Source organism: Zophobas morio, unplaced genomic scaffold (genome assembly GCF_036711695.1).
Source record: "Zophobas morio isolate AGI-343-1 ecotype UQ-CSIRO unplaced genomic scaffold, CSIRO_AGI_Zmor_V1 ptg000021l, whole genome shotgun sequence".
NCBI lineage: Eukaryota > Metazoa > Arthropoda > Insecta > Coleoptera > Tenebrionidae > Zophobas > Zophobas morio.
Genome location: NW_026972126.1, coordinates 14,421,013 through 14,441,629, shown reverse-complemented (window position 1 = coordinate 14,441,629; position 20,617 = coordinate 14,421,013). Strand labels below are relative to the sequence as shown.

The window sequence follows — 20,617 nt, the reverse complement described above, 5'->3', positions numbered from 1 at the left end:
ATCAACCTAATTCAACAAGTGGTGTTTTTTTTTAATTTTTGAATAGACAGTTTTTGGGAAATACATAAAAAAAATTCGTAACCTAGGCTTAAAAGCAAGACATTCAACGATTTAAATTCTCGTACACCTTATATTCTTTTTAAACCCATACATCGACTATCAAGCAAATTTGTATAATCCTCGCATCACGAAATTTCCCCGAATTCCACCCGTCAAGTAGACACATCCTAAAATTTACAACTGTCAAGATCAAAATTCGCCAGCATGTCCCTCGAAAAGCTCGCAACCGCAAACATAAAAAACCGCGCTGAATATTCCAACTTGTCCATGGCGCTGAACAGGCTAGAGAAGGAAAAACAAAACGAGCTCAGAATGATTAACACCGAAATACAGAGATTCAAATCGAAGTATTCCAAGTCGGACTTCGGCACGGATTCCACCGAGGTATTTATACACCACATACACACCCATGCCTGCGGTCATTTCGCCCCGAATGCGCAGCTGGGCTTCCAAAGCACAAATTACCTTCACCACAATGAGGAGATAGATCCCAGAGGTCGTCGCCGGTTTGCTGGACGTTTTTGTGTTGATGGACGTTATCGCGGCGGGGACTGACAGGCTGAAAGGGAAGACGATCCGGAGGGACTGATCGAATTCTGGTGTTCTTGCAGGCAGCCAGTGTCAAGATGTACGAAACGCATAATCCGGGGTTTTGTTTCAAGAGGAATGGGGAGCACAGGGTGCAGCAGATTCTGGGGACGGCGCCGCAGGTCAATTTTGAGGTGGGTTGGTTGGGGTTTTCAAACAAGGGTACATACATACATGTTCTGATTGTGGTATTCCGGACCGGGTGTAGAATCGTCTTTTTGGCACTTTTCTGTTTTTTCGACGTTTCATGATCTCTAGAGTATGAAAAAAGTGGCCTCCCATTTCCGTCTGTCTTGTCTGTCATCTGCAAAATTTACAATAATACATAAATTGTTTTGAATTTTATAAAGTAAGATACTCCTGCACTTGTGATGTCTGAATCCGTGTTGAGTTTTCACTATAGACATCTAGATTTTTGAAAAAAAAAAAAAAATCGAAATTGTATGACATTTTGCAATTTAACTTTGAAGTTTATCGTAATCATAGTAATTTCTAATCAAAATTTATTCGTTTATCCCCTCCCAAAAAATTGATGACGTAATCTCAAAATTTTGAAACTCATGCAATTATTTGATATCATAATTTTTCGTTTTTTTTTCCTCAATTTTAAAATTTATTTGATATCATAATTTTGTTATTTTTTTATTTTTCAATGTTTCGCTTTATCAACTTTAATTTTCTCTATTTCTCGAGTTTGTAAGTTCTTGATTTTTATTTTTCATTTTTCCGATTTTTAGTTATCATTTTCCTGATTATATATCGCAATTTTTCGTTTTTTCAATTTTCAATCTTTGATTCCTCGACTTTCCAATTTTTAAATTTTGTAATTTTTGGATTTCCAATTAACTGATTTTTCGATTTCTTAAATTTTTAATATTTCAATGTTACAGTGCATGTGTGATTTTGCACTTTTTCGATTACTAAGTTTCTCAATAATTTCCTCGTTTTTCAATTTTTCGATGTTTCAGTTTTTGGAATTATTCAGTTTTTTGATTCTTGAATTTTTTGATTCATCAATTTTTTTCCATTTTTCAATTTTTCGTTATTTCACTTTTGGGATTTTTCAATCACATATTTCGATTTTTCAATGTTTTTTCGTCTTTTCAATTTTTCGATCTCAAAGTTTTTTCTTCTTCGATTGTTTAGTTTTACACTTTTTAATTTTTCGATTTTTAAATTTTTCGACATTTTATTTTCCTAATTTTAAAAATTTTAGATTTTTCAATTATGTACTTTGCTTCCTGATTTCCCGATTTACCTATTTCTCGATTTCTCGATTTTTCGATTACTCAATTTTTCGATTCTTCAAATTTTCGATCCTTCGATTTCTTCATTTTTTGATTTCTCAATTTTTCGATGTTTAAGTTTGAACATTTTTTAATTTTTCGATTTTTAACATTTCTCAATTAATAATTTTTTTATTTTCAAATTTCTAAATTTCTCGACTTCTCAATGCTTCTTTTTTAGAATTAGAATTAGAATTAGAATTAACTTTATTGGTGTATAGGACATAAAACATGTTTTACACAAGTCACAAAATACCATTATAAACTTAGATACACTACATTATAGTTCACATTAAACATCATAAGATAAAATACACATACATTAATACATAATATAAATCAAGAATAACTATGGAATTGAAAGAGACGAACTACTGTCATCAGTTAAAAAATCATTGTAGTTATAATATGTCTTGAATTTCAAATATGCTTTCAATCTAGGTTTAAAGCGAATAAGCGGCATCTCTTTCAACTCCAACGTTAGAATATTATAAAATTTGATACCATGATACGCAATACCGGTTCTAGAGCAAGTTAATCTCAATTTCTTTTGACAAATATTTTTCTCATATCTAGTACTATAATAATGGATATCACCATGTACTTTATATAAATTAATATTTTGTTTAACGTAGAGTAAAGACTGATAAATAAATAAACTTGGCACAGTTAATATATTTAATTCATTATAAACCCACCTACAGTCTTCTCGATAGCCCAAGCCCCTTGTAATTCGATTTTTTAGTCTATTATTTTTTCAATTTTTCAATTTTTCAGGTTTTTCATTTCCCATTTCTTTAATTTTTCGACTTTTCGATTTCTCAATTTTTTAATGTCCCAGTTTTCGACTCTGCAATTTTTCGATTTTTCGTCTTTTCCATTTTTCGAGATCTGTTTTTTATTTCTTCGATTTTTTAGTTTTAGACTTTTCAGGTTTTTCATTTTAAAATTTTTCGGTTTTTCAACTTCGATTTTTCTACTTTTCGAGTTCTAAATTTTTCATTTTTTTTATGACTATTTCAATTTTTCTTCCATTTTTCACTTTGTCGTTTGTGCAGTTTTGGAATTTTTCAACTTCAAATTTCAAAGAAAATTTAGTTCCCAATTCAAATCGTTTGAAGAGGGTACAAACTGGCACAAGATACTTCGCTGTGAAATTTTTTAATGTGTTACCCGAAGAATTTCGTAATAAGCCTATTAATATATTTAAAAAAAAACTCAAAACTTTTCTTATTATGAATTGTTTTTATAGTTTTGAGGATTATCTTCGGTGTAAAAATTTTAATAGTTTATTGATTTAATTTAATGTGTTTGACTTGTGTAAAACTCTATTTGTAGTTTTGAACACCAATAAAGTATTGATTGATTGATATTCTCGATTTCTCAGTTTTTTACTTCTTTGATTTTTTAATTTTACAATTTCACTTTTTTATTTTTTGATGTTTTGCTTTCTCGATTTTTCAATTTTACGATATTTTATTTTTCCGATTTTTAAAATTTGGATTTTTCAATTACTCAATTTCTCGATTTTTCAGTTTTTCCATTTCTCAATTTTTCAATGTCTTAGTTTGTGAGATTCATAAATTTTTCGATTCTTCACTTTTTCTTCCATTTTCCAATTTTTCGTTATTTGAGTTTTGGGATTTTTTAATTTTCCGATTCTTCAACTTTTCGATTTTTCTATTTCTCAGTTTTTACGCCTTCTATTTTTCAATTTTAGATTTTCAGGTTTTTCCTGTTTCAGTTTTCGATTTTTCGACTTTGATTTTTCCAGTTTTCGATTTCTAGATTTTTAAATTTTTCAATTTCTCATTTTTTCATGTCCCAGCTTTTGGAATTTTTAAATTTATTGATTCTTGAAATTTTTTATTTTTCAATTTTTCTTTCATTTTTCAATTTGTCGTCATTTCAGTTTTGGAATTTTTCAATATACATATTTCGATTCTTCAATTTTTCGCTTTTGCGATTTCTCAGTTTTTTACTTCTTCGATTTTTCAATTTTATTATTTTCAATTTTTTGATGTTGTGATTTATCCATGTTTTGATATTTTATTTTTCTAATTTTAAAAATTTTCAATTTTTCAATTACTCTGTTTTTCGTTATTTTTTCGATTTTTCGATTTTTCGATTTTGATTTTTCAACTTTTCGATTTCTACATTTTTTTATTATTTCGATTCTTCAATTTCTCGATTTCTCGATTTTTTTGTTTTTACAATGTTTCTGTTACTCAGTTTTTTCTTCTTCGATTTTCTAATTTTACATTTTTCAATTTTTCAAGTTTTTGATGTTTCGATTTCTCGATTTTTCAATTTTCCGATATTTTATTTTTCCCATTTTTTTAAAGATTTTTTCGATTACTCAATTTCTGGATTTCTTAAATTTCCGAGATATCGATTTTTCAATTACATATTCGATTCTTTAATTTTTCGTGTTTTCGTTTTTTCAAGTTTTCATTTTTCAATTTTTTATTTTTTTGATTTTTCAATTTTAGATTTTTCAGGTTTTTGATTTTTCAATTTTTCGATTTTGATTTTTCGACTTTTCGATTTCTAAATTTTTTAATTTTTCGATTTCTCAGTTATTAGATCCTGCAGGTTCTAGAATTTTTCAATTTTTTGATTTTTGAATTTTTTGACCCTTCGATTTTTTTTTCCATTTTTCAATGTGTCGTTATTGCAGTTTTGGGTTTTTCAATTTCGATTCTTCAAATTTTCGATTCTTTATCTTTTCGATTTTTCAATTTCTCAGTTCTTATTTACTTCGAATTTTGAATTTTATATTTTTCAATTTTTTGATTTTTTGATATCTGAGTTTTTGAGATTTTTAAAATTTTCGATTCTTCGATTTCTCTTTCGTTTTTAATTTTTTTTTTACTTCAGTTTTCGGATTTTTCAATATTTCGTTTCCTCGATTTTCCGATCTTTCGATTCTCAATTTTTTATTTCTTCGATTTTTAAATTTTAAATTTTTCAGGTTTTTCAAATTTTAAATTTTTCGATTTCTTAGTTTTTAGATATTGCAGTTTCTGGAATTTTTCAATTTTTTGATTTTTGAATTTTTTGACTCTTCAATTTTGTTTCCATTTTTCAATGTGTCGTTATTGCAGTTTTGGGTTTTTCAATTTCGATTCTTCAATTTTTCGATTTTTTATCTTTTCGATTTTTCAATTTCTCAGTTCTTTATTTAGTTCGAATTTTTAATTTTATATTTTTCAATTTTTTGAATTTTTGAAGTCTCAGTTTTTGAGATTTTTAAAATTTTCGATTCTTCGATTTCTCTTTCATTTTTATTTTTTTTTTACTTCAGTTTTGGGATTTTTCAATATTTCGATTCCTCGATTTTCCGATCTTTCGATTTCTCAATTTTTTATTGCTTCGATTTTAAAATTTTAAATTTTTCAGGTTTTTCAAGGTTTAAATTTTTCAATTTTTCGACTTTGATTTCTCTGCTTTTCGATTTATACATTTTAAAATTTTTGATGTCCCAGTTTTTAGAATTTTTCAATTCTTTGATTTTTGAATTTTTCGATTCTTCAATTTTTCTTCCATTTTTCAATTTGTCATTATTTCTGTTTTGGGATTTTTCATTTCTTCCGATTCTTCAATTATTGATTTTTCGTCTTTTCGATTTTTCGATTTCTCAGTTTTTTACTTCTTCGATTTTTCAATTTTTCGACATTTTATTTTTCAATGTTTAAAATTTTAGATTTTTCAATTAGTCGATTTCTGATTTCTCGATTTCTCTATTTCTTTATATTCAATATATCAATTTTACAATACATATTTTCTTTTTTAGATTTTGCACTTTCTTAATTATATGAAGTTTCTCATTTTTAATCTTTCGCTTTTTCAATTTTTCAAGTTCCTGATTGCCAGTTTTTGGATTTTTCAAGTTTTCATTTTATACTTTTTCGATTTTTCACTTTCGATTTTTTAGTTTTACAATTTTATTCGAAAAGTTGAAAAATTGAAAAATAAAAAATCGTAAAACTAAAATTATCAGAACAAATTAAAAAATCGAAAAACTGAAAAAATGAAAAATGGCAATCTCAAAAACGTGGAAAATCGAAAAATTGCAAATCGAACAATTGAAGAAACGAAAAATTGAAACATTAAAAATCTAAAAACCCGGAAGCTTAATGAATCGTAATATTGGAAAGAAGAAAAAACGAATTGAATCGAAAAATTGAAAACCCAAAAATTGTAGAATCGGAAAATTATATGTAGAAGAAGCGTCAAAATTGTAAATTCAAAAACTGCAACACTGAAAGATCGAAACAATAAAAATTAAACATTGAGGAATTGAAAAATTAAATATGGACAGATTGAAAAATTAAAAATCGAAAAATTGAAAAATCGAGTAAATGAAAACCTTTTAAAATCTAATAATAAATCCAAAAATGGAAAAGTTCTAAAATCGTGAAATTGAAAAAGTGATTTTTTTTTAAATTATGATTATCATTACATATTTAATATGAAAACTAGAAAAATTGCAAGTCAAAAATTGAAAAATCGAGAAATTGAAAATTTTCACACTGAAAAAAAATATAAAGCCAGAACAATTGGAAAACTGAAAAATTGCAAAACGAAAGAAAATAAAAATCGAAACGGAAAAATGCAAATTGAAAGATTGAAAAATTAATGAATCGAAAAACTGAAAAATTAATAAATCGAAAACCTGAAAAATTAAAAATTGAAAACTACTAAAAATACAAAAGGAAAAGTTGCAAAATCTAAAAACTGAAACTTCCAAAAGTTGGAAAATAGAAAAACTGATGAATTAAAAATGAAAATTCGAAGAGTTGCACGTCGTAAAAAGAATGAAAAATTGAAAATATAAACAAAATAAAAAACTGAAACTAAAAAAAATCGAAAATTTGAAGAAATAAAAAATTGAAAAATCGAAAAATTGAAGAATGGAAAAATTCTAAAATCGTAAAATGAAATTCACAAATTTTAAGAATTATGATTACTATTATTACATATTTAAAACGAAAACTAGAAAAATTGCAGGTCAGAAATTAAAGAAACGAAAAATTGAAAATCATGAAACTGAATAATCTAAAACTGAAGAAACGAAAAATTGAAAAAATTAAAATTGAGAAACAAAAAATTATAAAATCGAAAAACTGGAAACTGAGGAACTCAAATCGAAAAATTGCAAAATTTAAGAATTTTCATTCAAAAGTTGGAAAATAGAAAATATGAAAATTTAAACTTTAAAAGTACTGGAGTATTATGTACGTTACTTTATAGAGGTTATCAGATTTTTTTTTAAATTTTTCAAAGAAATGGGATTTGTTGGTCAACCAATTTTTTTCAAATTTCTGTTATTATCTACATGTACGAGTATAATCCGTATGTTCCACACGATCCACTTAGTTAAAGCAAAATTTTTCTTAGATTATTTATCTCAATCGGGCCACCTGTAACATTTGTGACTGATTAAAGGATCTCCATTTTTTGCTCTTCACTGACGGCGAAGTCGACATCGAAAAAATCCTCTGCTTGCACCTCCTCTCTTCGCACGAGACCGATCACTTGACACCTCCGAGGCGTCCCCGGACCAGCAGCAGAGAGTCTCCATTAGAACAGTTAATTGAAAGATCAAAAAACAACACGTCGAACGAAAAGATGTTAGATTCTGTCTTACCGACATATGTTCTCGGTACAACGCTAACGACTTTTTTATCCAAAGGAGCAATAACCCAGACATTAATTTCAGACGTTAACAAAGGACATCCCAAGCGGACTTTAATGGATGAGCGACTATCTGCGAGACTTTTGGTCAACGAGAAAATTCTTGAACTCATAACGACCGTGTTGTCGGCTTTGGAGCACTCAAACCCGGAAAAAGTCAGACACTTGATCAGTGTAGCGGAGGATCCGAGCAGTTTGAAGAAAATCTTCAGGAAGCAGCATATACAGGATTTCGTGATGACGCTGAAGAATCACTCGATTGTTAATAGGTATAGTTCCAAGTTGTCTTCTTGCTGTTTTGCCTTGTTCAAAAAAACTGCCCTTTGTTCGACCACATTTTTTGATCAGATTTATCGACTTTGTTTCTAACTGATGTTTCCAGCTAATTCAGATTAGTCGTTAAGGTCAGTAAATCGCACCGACAGCCCTAAGGCGGTAAGTAAAATGCCTCTAGAATGAAATAGGTGTGTAATAGATACAACTATTACAATTATTTATGGTAATGGGAGTCTTTTCTATTTCTTCTTTCATCGCAATGGATCTGTTAACAGTTACGGCAATTTCAATGTTACTTGATAGTATCGATTTTGAAATAAATTTGTTTCATTTGAATTCTTGAGTGCAAATGTAGATCTACTATGGTTCAGAGACTAGTTCGAATTTTTTAAAGCAACACATTTTATTGGCTAACTTCATTTTATTTCCGACAGGTTCTCCAGCATGACCTCTCAACAGAACCGCTAAACGCATTTTTGCCAATGAGTGCAGTTTTTATTTTTGACTATAAAATATGTATAACAATTGAATATGAACTGTGATTGAACTACCTATTTGATAACCTATTTCGTTTTTTGTTTCATACAATAGAAGTTTTGATTGCTTTTTCAAGCCTTATACACGTGAATTTCTGACTTCAGTTCCTTCCTTTCTGACCCCCATTTACAAATTTTGGTTTTGAAAATTTTGAATTTTGGACGTTAGTTCCAAAGTTTGATACTTTTATTTCTGAAGACCTGTCAAATTTTACCACAACAGTTGTCTTTAAACTATATTGTAAGTTTTCAAGGTCTGCAAATTTTTTCTGAATTTTTATTAAAAAATCGTTTAAATGTCCCACTTCAATATTTTGTTATTTGAAATTCCAGAAGATTAAAATTTAGAACCTGTTAATTAATATTAATAAATCTATCAAATGAATATAGTATGTATTAGCATTATATCGCTTTTAGTTTATTAGGAAATGATCTCAACTTTTGTTTTCAAAAATAATAATAATGTAATAAAAATAATTCTGCGCTATACTTGTTATATGGTGTTTTTTATCAACTGACGACACCAAGCGTCAAAATTTAGCTACAACTTATTTTTGAAATTCCCATGGGACACTGCCACGTTATTCTTATTTTCTTCATTTTTTTTAGCAATAGAAGGGTTCAGAAAAAATTAACATTACGGTTATTTTCCAAATTTTTGCTATAACATTTTATGGAGAGATAAGTAAAGATAATTTATCGAATGATTTTCTAAATTTTCGGTACAAAAATCTTTTTTTTTATTCTAAAAATTGTTATTAATTCAAAAATGAAGCCGAAAATAGTATTTGGAAGTCGAAATCTCCAAAAAATCTCTATAAATAATGTTTAAAGGTAGTCGAAAAAAATCCGAAAATTTTATAATGCGAAGTACTGGAAATTTTTGGAAAAGTTGTTTAAAAGTCAACAAAAAATTCCTCGACGTGGTGATATTAAAAAAAAAAATAATGTCTATGGTCCCACAACAAGATATTCGAAATATTCGTTTTGAAAGTAAATTTTTTTCTAAATCATAAAAATTGTTATAATTTAGATGGGCGATTCTGGAACATTGGTAGGAATTTTCGAAGAAATGAAGCCGAAAATATTATCTGGAGATCAAAATCTACAAAAAAAAATCTCTATAGATAATTTATCGAACGATTTTCTAAATTTTCGGTATGAAAATCATTTCTTTTATTCTAAAAATTGTTATTAATTCAAAAATGAAGCCGAAAATAATTTTTGGAAGTCGACATCTCCAAAAAATCTTTATAAATAATATTTGAAGGTAGTCAAAAAAAAGCCGAAAATTTCATAATGCGAAGTACTGGAAATTTTTGGAAAAGTTGTCTAAAAGTCAACAAAAATTCCTCGACGTGGTGATATTAAAAAAAATATAATGTTTATGGTCCCAGAACAAGATTTTCGAAATATTCGATTTCAAAGTCAATTTTTTTCTAAATCATAAAAATTGCTATAATTTAGGTGGGCAATTCTGGAACATTGATAGGAATTTTCGAAGAAATGAAGCCGAAAATAATCTCTGGAGCTCGAATCTACAAAAAAAATCTCTATAGATAGTTTATCGAATGATTTTCTAAATTTTCGGTACAAAAATCATTTTTTTATTCTAAAAATTGTTATTAATTCAAAAATGAAGCCAAAAATAATTTTTGGAAGTCGAAATCTCCAAAAAACCTCTATAAATAATATTTGAAGGTAGTCGAAGAAAAGCCGAAAATTTCATAATGCGAAGTCCTGGAAATTTTTGGAAAAGTTGTCTAAAAGTCAACAAAAATTCCTCGACGTGGTGATATTAAAAAAATATAATGTTTATGGTCCTAGAACAAGATATTCGAAATATTCGTTTTGAAAGTCAATTTTTTTCTAAATCATAAAAATTGTTATAATTTAGATGGGCGACTCTGGAACATTCGTAGGAATTTTCGAAGAAATGAACCAGACAATAATTTCTGGAGGTCGAAATTTACAAAAATCTCTACAAATATTTTTCGAAAGTAGTCGAGAAAAACCCGAAAAGTTCATAAGTGGGAATGATGAAAAATTTTGGAAAAGTTGCCTACAAGTCAACGAAAAATTGTGAATTTTAGATCCTTGACCTTCTGATTTGAAAAACATAACGCATTTATCGTCCCAGAACAAGGTTTTTGAAATATGTGGAGTGAAAATTTTACTTCTTTTTTAATTCTTTCGATTTGAAAGTCAATGTTTTCTAAATTCCAAAAATTGCCAAATTCAAAAGGGCAGTTCAGGAAAAATGATAAAAATTTTCCAAGAAATCAAGCTGAAATAACTTTTGAAGGTCGAAATCTACAAAAAAATCTCTAGAATGTAGTCGAAAAACGTTCAAAATTCATAAGGGAAGGGGAGGAGTTTTGAAAAATTGAGCTGTTGAAAACGTTATCTAAAAATCAACAAAAAACTCTGGAAAAAATGGCGTGTTTAGGTTCCCAGAACAAGATTTTCGAAATGTTCGATTTGATAGCCAATTTTTTTTTAATCCCAAGAATTGCCTATTTCGGGAAAAATGTTTAAAATTTCCGAAAAAATGAAGCTGAAAATAATTTCAGAAAATTGAAATCTATAAAATAATCTCTATAAATAATTTTCGAAGGTGATCGAAAAAAAAATCGAAAATGTCATAAGGGAGAATAATTTTGGAAAAGTTGCCTAAAAATAAAGAAAAATTTCTGAGATATAAATCTCGACGTGCTGATTCGAAAAACAGAGCGCATATATGGTCCCAAACAAGATTTTCGAAATATTCGGTGTGAAAATATTTTTTTTTTTTAATTCCAAAATTTGTCATAATTCAAATGGACGATTCTGGAAAAATTCCAGGAATTTTCAAAGAAATAAAGCTAAAAATGACTTCTGGAGATCGAAGTCTACAAAAAAAATCCCTTTGGGTAATTTTAGAAGGCAGTCGTAAAAAGGTCCAAATTCTTATGAAAAATTGAACTTTTGAAAACGTTGTCTAAAAATCCACAAAAATTCTGGAACATAAATCTCAACGTGATGATATTAAAAAACATTTAACGTGTTTATGATCCCGGGACAAGATTTTCCAAATATTCGATTTGAAAGTAAATTTTTTTCTAAATCCTAAAAATTGTCATTCAGATGAACGATTTTGGAGAAATCGGAGGAATTTTCGAAAAAATGAAAACAAAAATAATTTCCGGAGGTCGAAATCTACAAAAAATCTCTATAAATATTTTCAAAGGTAGTCGAGATAACGCTGAAAATTTCGTATGAAAAATTTTGGAAAAGTTGCCTACAAATCAATGAAAATTTATGGAATTTAGATCCTTCACCTGCTAATTCGAAAAACATAACGCATTTATCGGTCTGGTACAAGATTTTCTAAATATTTGGAGTGAAATTGTTATAATTCAAATGGGTGAATATGGAAAAACGGCAGGAATTTTCGAAAAAATGAAGGCGAAAATAGCTTCTGGAGGTCGAAATCTACAAAAAGATCTATAGATAATTTTAGAAGTTAGTCGAAAAAAGATCCAAAAACTTTTGGAAAATCGAGTTTTAGAAAACGTCTAAAAATCCACAAAAAATTCTGGGAAATCAATCTCAATATGCTGATGATAAAAAAAAATAACGTGTGTACGGTCCCTGAACAAAATTTTTCAAATATTGGAATCGAAAATCAATTTTTTCTAAATTCCAAAAATTACCAAATTCAAATGGGCATTTTGGGAAAATTGGTGAAAATTTTCGAAGAAATGAAGCCGGAAGTAAATTCTGGTTTTCGAAATCTACAAAAAAATCTCTAGAATGTGGTCGAAAAACGTTCAAAATTGATAGGGGGAGGAGGATTATTGAAAAACTGAGCTTTTGAAAACAAGATTTTCGAAATGTTCGATCTGATAAACTGCCAATTTCGGCAAAAATGGTAGGAATTTTAGAAGAAATGAGGCTGAAAATAATTTCTGGGAGTTGAAATCTACAAAACACCTCTAAACATATTTTTTGAAGGTAGTCGAGAAAATCCGAAAATTTCGTAAGTGGAAGTGACGAAAAATTTTGGAAAATTTGGCTACAAGTCAACGAAAAATAGTGAAATATAAATCCTTAACCTGTTGATTCGAAAAACACAACAGTTTTATGGTTCCGGAGCAAGATTTTCGAAATATTTGGAGTGAAAATCTTTCTTTCTTTTTTTTAATTCTAAAAATTGTCACAATTCAAATGGGTAAGTATGGAAAAACGGTAGAAATTTTCGAAAAAATAAAGCCGAAAATAACTTATGGAGGTCCAAATCTACAAAAAAATCTCTGGATAATTTTAGAAGTCGAAAAAATAAGCTTTAAAACTTTTTGAAAAGTTGAGTTTTTGAAAACGTCTAAAAATCTGCAAAAAAAAATCTGAGATAAAAAATATAGCATGTTTATGATCCCAAAATAAAATTTTCGAAATGTTCGATTAGATAGTCAATTTTTTTTAATCTTAAAAAATGCCGAATTCGGGAAAAATTCTGGGACTTTTCGATGAAATGAGGCCGAAAATATAATTTCTGAGGTTGAAATCTACAAAAAAACCTCTACAGATAATTTTCAAAAGTGATCGAAAAAAGCCGAAAATATCGTAAAGGGAAGTGCCCAAAAATTTTGGAAAAGTTGACCAGTTACTGATTCGACAAATATAGCGTACTTATGGTTGCGGAGCAAGATTTTCGAAGTATTCAGGGTGAAAATCAAATTTTTTTATCCTAAAAATTGTCATAATTCAAACGGCGATTCTGGAAAAATTGTAGGAATCAAAGAACTGAAGCAGAACATAAGTTTTGGAAGTCAAAGTCTACAAAAAAATGTTTGTCTAAAAATCCAAAAAAATTCCGGAATATAGTTCTCAACGTGTTGATATTAAAAAAATATAGCGTGTTTATGGTCCCGGAACAAGATTTTCCAAATTTCGATTTGAAAGTTTTTTTTTTCTATATCCTAAAAATTGTCACAATTCAAACGAACGATTCGGGACAAATGGTAAGAATTTTCGAAGAAATGAAGTCGAAAATAACTTCTGGAGATCGAAATCTGCAAAAAAATCTCTGGATAATTTTAGAAATCGATAAAATGGGATCCAAAACTTTTTGAAAACGTCTAAAAATCTTCAAAAAAATTCTGAGATAAAAAATATGGCTTGTTCATGATGCCACAATAAAATTTTCGAAATATTCGATTAGATAGTCAATATTTTTTAATCTTAAAAAATGCCGAATTCGATGAAATGAGGCCGAAAATAATTTCTGGAGGTTGAAATCTACAAAAAATACTCTACAGATAATTTTCGATCGAAAAAAGCCGAAAATATTGTAAAGGGGAGTACCCAAAAATTTTGGAAAAGTTGACCAGTTGCTGATTCGACAAATATAGCGTACTTATGGTTGCGGAGCAAGATTTTCGAATTATTCAGGGTGAAAATCAAATTTTTTAATCCTAGAAATTTGTCATAATTCGAACCGCGATTCTGGAAAAATTGTAGGAATTTTCAAAGAACTCAAGCAGAACATAAGTTTTGGAAGTTAAAGTCTACAAAAAAAATCTTTGTCTAAAAATCCAAAAAAAATCCGGAATATAGTTCTCAACGTTTTAGAAATATTCGGTGTGAAAATCAGTTTTCTTTTTAATTATGAAATTGGCAAATTCAAATGGGCGATTCGGGAAAAATGGTAAAAATTTTCGAAGAAATGAAGTCGAAAGCAACTTCTCGAGGTCGAAATTTACAAAAAAATCTCTAAAAAGTAGCCCAAAAAAGTTCACAATTTATAAGGGAGGAAAAGCATAGAAAAAATGAGCTTTTGGAAACGTCTAAAAACCCACAAAAAATTCTAGGATAAAAATTATTGCGTATTTATGATTCCAGAACAAGATTTTCGAAGTGTTCTATTTGATAGTAATTTTTTTTTAATCCTAAAACTTGCCAATTTCGGGAAAAATTGTAGGAATTTTCGAAGAAATAAGGGTGAAAATAATTTCTGGAGGTTGAAATCTACCAAAAAATCTCTATAGATAATAATTTTCCAAGATGATCGAAAAAGGCCCGAAAATATCGTAAGGGAGAGTGTTGAAACATTTTTTAAAAACTGCCCAAAAATCAACTAAAAATTCTGGGATATATGTAGATGTCGACGTGCTGATTCGGAAAAATATAGCTTATTTATGGTCCCGAAGCAAGATTTTCGAAATATTCGGTGTAAAATTCATTTTTTTTTTATTCTAAAAATTATCATAATTCAAATGGGCGATTCTGGAAAAATTATAGGAAGTTGAACGTAACTTTTAGAGGTCGAAATCTACATAAAAAAATGTCTAGGTAATATTAGAAATTAGTCGAAAAAAAGTTTAACATATTTTTTAAAAAGCTGAGATTTTGAAAACGTCTAAAAGTCCACAAAAAAATCTGGTATATCAATCTCAATATGCTGATAATAACAACTAAACCGTGTTTATGGTCCTCGAACAAAATTTTCGAAATACATATTCGATTTGAAATTCAATTTTTTCTAAATCCTAAAAATTACCAAATTTAACTTCTGGAGGTCGGAATTTACAAAAAATCTCTATAAACTATTTTCAAAGGTGATCGCAAAAATTTGAAAATTTCATGAAAAAGAGTAGGACTGAACATTTTTGGAAAAGTTACGTAAAAGTCAACAAAATGTCCTGTGATATATCGTGTTTATGGTCCCGGAAAAACATTTTCGAAACATATATTCGATTTGAAAGTCATTTTTTTTTCCACATTCTAAAAATTACCATAATTCAAATGGGCGATTCTGGAAAATTTCATAAGGTTGCCTAAAAATTAACTAAAAATTCTGGGATAGAGATCTCAACGTGCTGATTCGAAAAAATATAGCCTATTTATTGTCCCGGAACAAGATTTTCAAAATATTAGGTGCAAAAGTCGTTTTTTGTTATTAAAAAAAATTGTCACAATTCACATGGGTGATTCTGACAAAATTAGAGGAATTTTCAAAGAAATGAATGTGAAAATAACTTGTAGAGATCAAAATCTACAAAAAATCTTTGTGTAATTTTTGAAACTAATAGAAAAAAGGTCCAAAACCTTGACAAATTGAGCTTCCGAAAACGTTTGAAAATCCAACACAAAATCCACTATTTGAATTACTGCAGTTTTTAATAAAAAAATATAATATTTTCGAAATATCCGATTTGAAATTTTTTTTTTTTTTATTAAAAACTGCAGTAATTCAAATAGTCGTTTCGGGAAAACGGTACGAATTTTCTAAGAAATTAAGACGAAAATAATTTCTGGAGGCCTAAATCTACAAAAAAATTTCTATACATAATTTTTGAAGGTGATCCCAAAAAAGCCGAAAATATCGTAAGGGAGAGTGTCAAAAAATTCTGGAAAAGTTGCCTAAAAATCAACAAATAAGAATTCTGAGATATAAATAAATCTCGACATGCTGATTCAAAAAATATAGTGTATATCTGATCCAGGAGCAAGGTTTTCGAAATATTCCGTGTGATAATCACTTTCTTTTTAATTCTAAACATTGTCATAATTCAAATGGGCAATTCTGGAAAAATTTGTAGATATTTTCAAAGAACTGAAGCTGAAAATGACTTTTGGATGTGGTAGTGCACAAAAAATCTCTTTGGGTAATTTGAGAAAGGGGTCGAAAAAAGGTCAAAATTTTTTTGAAAAATAGAGCTTTTGAAAAGGTTGCCAAAAAAATCTGGAATATAGATCTCAACGTACTGATATTAAAAAAATATATAACATGTTTATGGTCCCGGAGCAAAATTTTCCAAATGCATGCATATTCGATTTGAAACTAAATTTTTTCTAAATCCTAAATTCAAATTGGCGATTCGGAAAAAATGGTACGAATTTTCGCAGAAATGAAGCCGAAAGTAACTTCTGGAGGTGGAAATCTACAAAAAAATCTAGGGGGAATATTGAAAAATCGAGCTTTTGAAAAACAAAGATTTCCGAAATATTAGATTTGAATTTTTTTTTTATCCTAAAAATTGCCATAATCCAAATGGGCGATTGTAGAAAAATGGTACAAATTTTTGAAGAAATGAAATAAGTTCTGGAGGTCGAAATCTAAAAAAAATATTTCTGGATAATTTTCGAAGGTGGTGGAAAAGCAAATTTTGATTTATGGATATCACAACAAAACGTGTGTTGATCTTTCCAAAAAATGTTGCCACAGAAATCTTAAAAATAACATTACTGGAAAATTTTTTGTGAAGCCTTGCATTGCTAAAAAAATTCAACAAAAAATATGTAAGAATATACCTATAGGTGTTCTATACTTATAAAAAAAAGTGAATTTTGTACTTTGCCTCAAAAAGCACACTTTGTACAGCCGAAAATATTTTTTATGTATACTGCTCAAACAATAGTACAATAATAATAATAATAATAATAAATTAACTATCAAAAATTGAACGTTCTTGAAGGCGTTTTCTTAGTTTTTTTATTTATATTTTCTCTCTTCATAAAAATCACTCTGTTTTGGTCCTGCTTATGTTATCTATTTTTCAATCAATATTTTTTGTGTTATTTGTTTTTTTTTTTTTTAATAATAAATAGTTAACCTGGATTCGTAAAAGTTGTTTAGTTTATTTACTTTAGTTTAACTTTTCGTTCATTTTTTTTTAATCTTTGAACCACACTTAACCCTTCAGCCCTTATTAGTTGCAGCTCTTTCATTTTAACCCAACCACACAAAATCGAGCCCAACCACATCGAAATCCGAACCCCCAGCGGCGCTTTAGAAGACCTCATCCGCTACATCCGAACCAACGTCCTACAATTCCCCAAACGCGAAAGCTGGACCATGCTGGAAGCAGAATCCCGCGAACTAGTAATAATCGAGGAAGCCACCATGTCACGAGCCAGCATAGTCTCCCCAAAACGCGCAACCCCAACAACCAAAAAACAACCAGAAAAACCCCCACTCGTCGACCCGTCAAAATTCAGACGAAAGAGCACCAACTTCGTCCAAAAAAACATAGACCTGGCCCCTAGCTACAAAAAAACCCCCGAACCGCCAGTCAAAACCCGAAAACGGAGCACCAGCCTGGACTCGGAAAAAACCAAGCCTCCGTCTGATCTTGGCGGGAGAAAACCGAGTCTTAACAGGACAGCGGAGCACAGATCGTCCATCCTCAGCAAGGGAAGTGACAGGAGCAGAAGAATGAGCGATAAGTGAGTCTGATTAAAATTCTTGTCTCACTTACCTGAACAAACACGTACAATTCGGTATGCAAGGCTGAGTTGTTGGTTTTACATCGATCGTAGGAGCGACTGATGAATAATGATTCGGTTTCAGAGAAAGAACAAGCGTTACATTTGAGGATGAGGAAATCAAGGTTCATTTGAAGCAAACAAAGTGTCCGGCGTGTATGGAAAAGTGGAAAATACCTCTGCCGGAGCCCAAAGTACCTGCGTTTACTCCGAAAAGTGCAGAATCGTCGCAGGATTCGATAGAACGAATCGCTAGTGCTCGATTATGTAAAACGGATAGCAGAAGGAGAATCCAGAACATGATAGAACAAGAACAGTTCAAGTTGAATTCGTACGACAAGCGATTCTCGAATGCTAGTACTACCTCGAATCCGGCGAAAAAGCGGGTATCCCCTGAAACGAGCTCTTTGGATTTGGTGGCTTTGAATATCCTAGACCTCGAGAAGATAAGGCACGAAATCCGAGAAAAAGAAACAAAAAAGAAACTAGAAAAGTTCTTAGAGGCGACTCAAAATTGACGAATTTCTCCTTATTAACGAAGATCTGTTCCGACAGTTGTTTCGGCAAATCGATGGTACTTTCACAACTTCGACGGAATTGTAATTGTTTGCATACCATGTGATTTTTTGTTTGGGTCTATAATCAAAAACTTTCACTTTTTTGTGTGTTGGTCTGGCAGGAACCCATTATTAAATAAATTTATGTGCAGATTCGACATTACTGGAATTGGGAGCGAATTAGAAAAGCAGTACTAAGATATTCCAATTATGAAAAAGAAACCGCGGTGTCACCTTTTACGCAGGTTTATTCTCTGGAAACGTATTAGTGCAATTACACTGATTTACTGCCTTTCTTTGAATTGTTTAATTAACCGTTCAAATTCGATTGAGTTTGTCGTAAAGAGACTTTCCAATAGGAGAGTTCTCGAAGGGTCATCTCTTTATAAATCACCGATCGTACCGTTACCGATGGGCTTTTTAAAGAGGCCGTAAATTATTCCAAACGTAACGTAGAATTTGCAGAAATTTGACTAATGTTAGTTTATTACTTGGAGAGTGTTATGTAAAACGGTGAATAGTGACAGGCGTATCGGAAACGTGAATTATTTTTGTTAATCGCTTGTTGAGCACGAATTAAAATTATGGTCGTGTTACTGTTAAATCGGCAGTGATTGACTCCGATACGACCGGACACGTAATTATCAAACTTTCAGTTTTTTGTACAAAACTGGGTGTAGGCGGGACTTCGAGAGTCATTTTTACGTTACGTTAAACATGGAAATTTATGCGACTTTATCAATAAACGCTAATTTATGTGTGGCGAGTGCTTTATTTTTAAAAATTCTAATTTGAAAGCTCGGACCGTTGTTCCAGGATATTAATAATAGTGTGCATAAACAATGCTTTTACCGTGATGATGTCATTTAAATTCAAATGTTAGGTATGCTGTTAAATAAGAGATGACGTGCCACAAACCCTGGAAACTTTTCTAAAATTAATTTGGGTTGACGTCATCTGTAACACGGTACTCAAAATCCACCACAGTACGTGATAATGTTACTTTAATCCGATAAGCCGAGAAAAACAATTAATTAAAATTGCCAATAATACGGTTAACGGATTTACAAAAACTGATATTCTTGTTAGACAAATTGATAGCTTTGATAAACTCTGGTGGTGAGTTTTTTGGTTGAGTTTTACCAAACCGGTGTTTTACACTGCAGTTATAAATTAAGGTCAACTTTTTCATGAATAGGAGAGTTTCGCCCTTCTGATTTTTACTTTTTCGTGATATTTTTAACTTTGTTTTCACCGAAATAACACATTTGCTTAAATTAATAGTTTTTTGTTGTCCATTGGCTTGTTTTCAGTGCATAGAAGTGAAATTCTGTGCGTTGAGAAAGAAGATACGGCAAGTTTTTTCAAAATGAAAGTTTTAAAAACAATTTTTTTTTCGAAAAATTGGAAAGTTTTATCGATCTCATTTTATAAAATGTTTTTTTATATGTATGCATTTTATTTTGTGTTTAATTTATACGAAATGCATATTTTCTAGTAATTAACTAAATTTTTTTGATTATTTTCGTTACACGTAAACAAAAGTTCCAAAAACTGTCAAACTTGCTAAAGTAGTAGTATAGTACTGAAATTCTATTTCATTGTTAAAAACAAATCTCAAAATTAGAGGTGATTACTAATTTTAATTCCAATTAAAAATACAAAAAAAAAATTAGTAATCACCTGGAATTTAATGTGTATTTACTAAAAGAGTTAGCTAGGATATTTCATTGTGAATTCGAGCGTAAGCTAAGGAAGTATTGTAACAGGGTCCATGCGGCAAATGGCTACTTTAATGTTTTCTCGACGTTTCATGATGCTTAGACTACGAAAAAGTAGGTCTGCCGTTTCTGTCTGTCATCTGTTTCTATCTTTAGTAGACAATTAATCTCCGAGGCTACAGGACTGATTGTTCTCAACGCTAACAAAATGTGTCTAATTGTCCTCTCACCATTTTGGGTAGTTAAGGTTTTCTAAATTTTATTAAATAATATACTTCTGTACTCGTGGTTTATGAATTCGCCTTGTTTTTTATCACAATTACGTGATTCATGTAGCCAATTTCTTGTGTTCAGACCCGTGTGGGTTCAAATCCCATCCTTACCTACTGTTTCTATTTACAATGTGATCAGATTATTTATTTTTTCTCTTATTGGAGTTATCATAAAATAAACGAAAACTTTCGAAATAACCATAGTTTTTCGACTGTCTTATGGCGAGGGAAGTTCTGTCTATATAATCCTAGACTATGTTTTTTATTCTAGGATGTAATTTATTTTATAGTTATTTTTCTTTAAATGTGAAATTTATTACAAAAGAATCATTAAAAAAGAGTTGTAGAAACAAAGAATGTTTGTTAAGTTTT

General features: G+C 29.7%; 1 protein-coding gene across 1 annotated transcript; it reads left to right on the top strand.

Annotated features, from left to right (window-relative positions):
* The first annotated feature begins 239 nt into the window (after positions 1–239).
* LOC135132906 (uncharacterized) lies at positions 240–18,772 on the top strand. The gene is made up of 6 exons (XM_064061122.1): positions 240–444; positions 672–782; positions 7,386–7,602; positions 7,660–7,903; positions 17,144–17,656; positions 17,781–18,772. Exons 1-6 carry the CDS (start codon positions 265–267, stop codon positions 18,211–18,213), a joined length of 1,698 nt encoding a protein of 565 aa, XP_063917192.1. The 5' UTR covers positions 240–264; the 3' UTR covers positions 18,214–18,772.
* Positions 18,773–20,617: the final 1,845 nt, after the last annotated feature.